Here is a 7,051-nt window from a genome sequence, read left to right as displayed (position 1 = left end):
AAGTTTGTGTTTATGTGTATCTCTGTGTGTGTGTGTGTGTGTGTGTGTGTGTGTGTGTGTGTGTGTGTGTGTGTGTTTGGATCAGCAGTGAGTGAAAGCAGCAGGCCAATTAAAAGGGCTGTGTGTGTGTGTGTGTAAGACTAGAAGAGGTCTGGAGCCAGATCATCTGTCCTAAGACCAAGGGGTCCCCCCCCCCATCAACAAACAAGAAAAAGAGAGAGCGAGACAGACTTTGGAGACTTTGATCATCGAGCAGACGTGTGGATGTTGTCACACACTGACAGAAACACCCACTCTGGGAAATCACGCTACTGCTGTTTCCAGCAGACAGGGAGGAAAGCTGAAATTCTCCAAAAGTTAGGAGGATTCCAGTTAGTGTCTATGACGCTCATTTAGGCCCTTGAGAGGTTTGTGTTCCAATATTTCAGTGTCAACTGATACTTTACTCCATTAGCAAGAGTATTACACTTTCGAAAGAAAATCTGAGTGGCGATTGCTTGAGCAAGAGCCACTACCATAAAGCTATGGTGTTCTGGGTGGTTGCCAGGGTGTTGCTATGTGGTTGTTAGGGTTTTCTAGACGGCTACAAGGGCATTTGATGTTGATAACTTACTAGTCCAAGTGAAGAGAGTCCATCCACAAGTCTTTATGATATTCTAGAAATGGCTCCTTGGTTTACTCCTTTATAATAAGTAATTGCAATGTTTCCAGGTAAAAATTCAAAGTTTAGATGTTTTACGTTTAGAAGCCACACAATTTGAGGTATCAATCACATCCTTAGCGTAAACAGCGGCAGACAAATTATGCACCAAAGTATAGCACTTTGCAGTCAGTATGAAATGAAATTTCACCCTAATTATTTTTTTGGAAAATGCATGTTATTGATCTCATTGTGAACAATTCAACAATGCATGTTACAATCTTGAATCGAAACATCTCAACTCAATCTTCTGGTGAAACGTCAGACTCCTCACTGGTGAAATATGCCGGAATTCTATAATCATTTAGCCCACTTAACCCTTTTTTTTCAATCGAATGAAAGCTTGTGACAACAACCAAAGAATTGAACCAAGTATCCTTTTGGATGTGCATCACAAAATGAATGAAATGATCGCTCACTACATCCGTTTAATCGCAACTATAAGGGCTAGCAAGCCTTAACATGGATCACTAATAAAACTTGACCTTTAATAGCAAATTTCAGACTACATTTTAAAACAAAACATTTTTAGAGCACAAACCTGATCACCATCCAAAAAGTTGTGCCCGGGGAGCCCAAAAAGATTTTATAGCTGATATTAGACATGCCTGATATTGAGCTCATAATGAAAAAGTTTGAACCTGAGCCGAGCTCAGAAACGAACATATGGAAGCTAAAGTGGCATCCGATGATGGATGGATAAAAAAATAAGCGAGGGCATACTTTCTACCTCTGGCGTTCTTCGTTCATTGGGCAGCACATAAACAGAGATAGCATACTGCCAGAAGAGCTACAGGAGCAGAACCAAGAATGAAGCAAATGCTGGAGAGAGGGAGGGCGTGGAGAGGAGCAGACAGGCAGACTGTCTCCGTCGCCTCCCTCCGTGTGTCAAATGAAAGAGAGAAGTGTGGCGTAGACAGGGTGTGTATGACTCCGTCAACTGGAGTGCGTCTGTTTATCTGTAATGAGTAAGGGAGTGTTGACGAAGCGCAGATTTATTTCTTCGTTTGTGTTTGTGAGTGTGTTTCTGCAGATAGTCAATAGTCATCAACTGATGATGCAACCTGACAGATTGCTAATGTCTTTGCGTAAATAAGACTCTGCTCTCACGAGGCAAACAAGATCAATGCACATTCACGCCAACACGTCCATGTTCCTGTCGACTCGGACCTATTCTCTGACTACGGGCAACGTGTGGTTCGATCAGTGAACCGATGTTCATAATAATCTATATTCATGCTTCTGTCTGGGCTTTTCTTTTACAAAGAAATCAACATACTCATCTGTCTTTCCATTGTTTGCATTTTTTTGTCTTTTCGTCCCTGCCGTCGTCCCTTTGTGATTTGCCGTCTGGTCGTCTTTGAGATGGTATTGTAGATCAATGCAAGGGCAATTGAAAATGTGATTGCATCAGGCTTGGCATTCAAATCAGACGTTCCGTGAAAGTTCTCTAAATGAAGAATTCTTGTCACAGATGGGACGGGCATCGCTGAAGTTTTTCTGGTTTTCTGCAGATCTATAGTGCTAGATGGTCTTGTCTCAAAAAATTTTGTTTTTTTTATGGATTATTTTGCGTTATCTATATTTTTATACAAAGTATTTACGAAATCACTCATTCTTTCAGGTTCCGATGGGACAACTATGCGGTTGAGGTACGCCTGAACGACTACCTGGACATCGTTTGCCCTCACTACCCACTGGGCGAAGTGCCATCACAGGACGCCGAGCGCTATGTGCTCTATATGGTGGAACGTGAAGACTATGTCTCCTGCCGCCCACAATCCTATGACCAGATGCGCTGGGAATGCGGCCACCCTTTTGCCCCACACGCGCCCGAGAAGTTCTCAGAGAAGTTCCAGCGTTTCACACCATTCACTCTGGGAAAAGAGTTCCGACAGGGCGAGAGCTACTACTACATCTGTGAGTACAAAAGTCAGCTTGCACTTAAGCTATGCATGTAACATTTATGGTGGATCGTTTTGAAGAATGGTTAGGGGTGGAAATGCTTTTGAACATCCGAAAACCTGTTATAGATTTATTGCCCCACAAACCATGCACTGAATGTTAAGTCTGTGAGTCATATTTGAGCCCTCCTTTAGCACCACAGTAATGAATACATTTCATTTCATGTTGTGGACTGCTAAACTGGCAGCAAAACCGATACGTGTCTTTCTGGCATCCCCATAGGCTATCCTTGGGGAGTCGGAAACACAAGGAGCACAATTCAGCCAGCATGTGGACTGGAATATGGAGGTCTAGAATTAACAATGGCGAAATTCAACAACCCAATTTAGACTCTTCTAGGAAAGCGTACTGCTAAAAAAGCTAATTGTGCAAACATTGTGCAGTCGAAGGTGGAGCGTCTCATAGATAAAAATGCATTAGGTCTGTTTTGACAGTGTGGAAAGATCAATTAGTCAGTTAGTCAAATGCAAATACAGCAGAACTAAATCCAATTTTCACTGTCGCAGTTTAAATCAGTGGATTTGCAGCTCTGACACACTGTGAACTCTAGTGGTAGTGTGTGCCTTAAGAATTCGAGTACAGTTGCACCACTGTAATAAAAGAGATCAGACACAGGTCACAGGTCCAGATGGCTGCTAAAGAGAAGTGGATTAGCCACTACTTGTCTAACACTATTAACCTCCTTTCTAATTAACCTGTCTGCTACTCATTTACCTCTCTCCATTATCCTTTTATGTCCCTCAATTTCTTCTTTTTTGCCTCACAGCCAAACCACTGCACCACCACGGACAGGAGTGTTTGAGACTCCGAGTGGATGTAGTTGCCAATGATGGTGAGTATCGCCGCCCTGGTGGTGTGTAGGTGAATTGGCAGATCTTGACACTGCACATTTCACTGGTGTTTGTTTCCATTCAGGTTCTCAAGAAGCCAGAGTCGGCACTGGAGGCGGAGCCAAGGTGGGCACAGGGGGAGGAGCTCACACACCATCTAATCGGTTACCAGCAGGTACGGTCATGCCAATTGAGTTTATATATACACCGTTTTATAAAATTATACAACTATATATAATTTAAAAGAACAGCATTCATTTAAAATATAAATGTTTTAACATTATAAATGTCTTCATTGTCACTTTTGCTAAATTTAATGTTTTTACATTTTAAATGTCATTTTAAATGTCATTTAAAATTTAATTCAATTTATATAAAATAATTATAAAAAAATAAACCTTATATAAATTTTACATTTATTTATTTATTTATTTATTATTTTCAGTAAATAAATGAAAAACTAGACACTGCCAATATGCATGATAAATACATACAGTATGGTTTCTGGCCTTATCTTTGTATACCATCTACAACTACTAAAAACCAAAAAAACGTATTTCTTCCCTGTTACAGATGATCCTGTTGTGGCTCTTCCTGAAGTACAGAAAAGCATGCGGACAAACTCCGCCATTTCAGTAGCATCCTGGACTGTTCTCACAACTCTACTCCCCATTTTATTATTGCTGGTCTTACAGTGAGATGAACATTGGACTAAATTACACTTACAAAAGACTATAATGACGGCAGCCTGTGTTGATGGAAGCACATAGGGGTAGCTCTTTACATCCCAGTGCTGGCCATTGGGAGACGCATACAGGAAGTGGAGCTCTCTCACACCGCTGGTGCTGGTGGAGAAGCGTAACTGGAATGAAGAGGGCTTTGAACTTTTGGACACTTCTAAAGAAACTAAACGAGACGTCAGTATTTTTCTGGAAATAATGTTCATGCAAAGGGAATTTTTTTTCCCTTTTCCATTTTTTGCTCCTCATATTAACACCGGACTACACAAAACCTGGATAAGAACAAACTGAATCAGTAATGCAGAATTTGAATTAGCACGTACTTCAAATATGGACAAACCTTTTATTCGAGTGTCATAATGAGGGGACTCAAGCCAAGAATGAGCCAAAGACCACAAAGCTTCTCACGAAGGAGCAGAGCGATCAAACCTTTTATTGTTTTCTCATGTTTTGTTGATCCAGAGAAATAATTGAGTTTCGTATTAATTTATGTAGCATCAGCTCAGTGGGTTTTATTCTCACGATTTTCTCATGATTTTACAAGACTGTGTGCTGTACCTGGATTTAAACCTGGAAATGCAGCACAGAACACACACAAACCCCTTTTCCACTGAAATGGTGCTGGTTCCTGTGACGGGACGTCTGAGGAAATTAATAGAGTATGTCAGATTGAGCGCCAGCACCCTGTCAGCGGAAAACGGGGGCATCCCATACTGTTTACCAAACCCACTGACACACTTCCATTCACAAATGCTGTGTTGTTTTTGTACATTCGTTGTTTAAAGAGTTAGTAAATTATTAGGTGTGCTGCAGAACAAGTTACTGTATATAGTGAGCAAAAATGTTTACTGTGTGATAGAGAGAGAGAGGGAATGATACGTAAGAGAGGAGAAACTCATGTGTATGTAGATGAAAGACAGGAAGAAATGCTGGCAAAAAAAAGGATATGTTGATATGTCCAGAAACACACACTGCCTCTCAAATGTGTGTGTGTGTTAACAGAGGAGATGTGATGGTCTGTCCCGGGACGGTGGGTCAGATCAGCACCCTCAGCATTTAAACTGCCAAGCACAATCAATGAGAAGCGCGCACACACACACACACACACACACACATCACAAATGGACAAGTAGAAGGCAACAGAAGGGTTTTAACACAGAAAACAACCCAAGTAAAGTAATTCAACTGATTTGTATCGGTAATTGGACAATACTAAATAATGCAAAATATTAATGATATTAATTATATATATTACTAACCCAAATTATACGGGTTATGGGGGTGTATGGGGTTGCCCATGTCCAATAAAAAACAATATGAATTAAAAAAAAAAAAGCAAAACACAAATTAATGCTAGAAAATGAGACACTTAAAATCATTTAATTGCAATATATACACAGTATATAATGCAATTTAATAATAGCAAATGATTTATTTATAACATTTATTTTTACCTATTATTTAATTCAAATTCCCAAAATAAGCCACTGTTATTGTCTTATGAATCTCAAAATGGCTAAATATCTGCTGATTAATTCACCTGCCTGGTATATCAGTCTTGTTACATTGTTACTACAATGTAAGACTGCAATTTTTGTTTTTAATCTACATATACTATACTACCAGGAACTGTTTGTGTGGGGAAACTGGACCGGGTTTACAATTTGAGAAGGACACACGTTTATAACACTAATCCACTAAAGCACTATGAACAGCAGCACATACACTGACTCTGACGTGATGTAGCTGTTTAAGCTCGATTCCGGGCAGTTGTTTGTACGACTGATGCAGCTGTATATGACTAACATTAGATCGATCATCATTTTTGTACTTTTGTTTTCCTTTTTTCGTTCTCATATTCTTATGTAGTACATTTTATTGTGTAAAATGTATATTATGTATATAAAGAGGATTATATAAAAAAGAGACCTTTGATAAAAAATAAAAACAGTTAATGTGAAGATTCTTATGTGAAAATAAATGATATTTTTTGGAAAATGCGATTGTCGCCAACCTTGTGTTTTTTGCAGAGATGTGATGTAATTTCCTGTGACATTCACACAGTTGTCCTACTTGTATTTATTTAGTGCATGCAAAACAATGTAGTATTGATATTCCTTCCTTTTGCTAACTGTGTTTCTTACTATATTGTATATTTTGATCACTCAGCATCATGGACCAGAACTATATGAGCACATTTAGGACAATGATAATTCCCAAGCCAAGTGAAAGCACATATTGTCCTGTCCGTGTGTCAATAGGATGAAGTATTTTGTCTCAAGGTTTATGTTTCACCGGTGACAGGAAAAATATCACAATGGTCAGCGGTCAGAGGCATCAGTTTGACCATGTGTGTGTGTTTCAGGAGGACAATGCACAGGTGTGACTCTTCCCTTTGTATTCTGCCTAAACTTGGGCTTTTGCCAGATGGCTCAGTAAACATACGCACACCTTTTCTGTTATTTTCTTCCATTTTAGAAGATCTCATTCAGTTCATTCCTGTCTTTAAAAAAATGTTGTGTTGACTGTATGCTTCAAGCTTAAACCAGTATTATTTTAGTATATATATATTATTATTATTATGATATACGATATATATATATATATATATATATATATATATATATGAATCTGAATTAATCTGAATTTTTGTATCTTTCATTTCAATTTTTTAGTAGTTTTATTTTAATAGGTATATCTATCTATCTATTATAAGTTATTTTTTAGGTATATCTATTTAGTTTTTCATTTTTATTTCGGTTTTAGTTATTTTAGTACATCATTAAACTAAATTAAAATGAGAAATATGTGTGTGT

The 7,051-nt window shown here is 38.6% G+C and overlaps 1 protein-coding gene across 1 annotated transcript in view; it reads left to right on the top strand.

Moving 5' to 3' along the window:
* The window catches only part of efna1a (ephrin-A1a), a 15,344-nt gene extending 9,753 nt beyond the window's left edge, over nucleotides 1–5,591 (top strand). The window contains exons 2-5 of the mRNA XM_016277841.1: nucleotides 2,325–2,620; nucleotides 3,432–3,497; nucleotides 3,581–3,670; nucleotides 4,069–5,591. Coding sequence (XP_016133327.1) covers nucleotides 2,325–2,620; nucleotides 3,432–3,497; nucleotides 3,581–3,670; nucleotides 4,069–4,193 — 577 coding nt within the window. The 3' untranslated portion in view covers nucleotides 4,194–5,591. The remainder of the gene's footprint in view (nucleotides 1–2,324; nucleotides 2,621–3,431; nucleotides 3,498–3,580; nucleotides 3,671–4,068) is intronic.
* The last annotated feature ends 1,460 nt before the right edge of the window (nucleotides 5,592–7,051 follow it).

This window comes from Sinocyclocheilus grahami, unplaced genomic scaffold (genome assembly GCF_001515645.1).
Source record: "Sinocyclocheilus grahami isolate Dianchi unplaced genomic scaffold, SAMN03320097.WGS_v1.1 scaffold116.1, whole genome shotgun sequence".
Classification (NCBI taxonomy): Eukaryota; Metazoa; Chordata; class Actinopteri; order Cypriniformes; family Cyprinidae; genus Sinocyclocheilus; species Sinocyclocheilus grahami.
The sequence above is the reverse complement of the archived record's forward strand: the minus strand, read 5'-3'. Positions and strand labels throughout refer to the sequence as shown.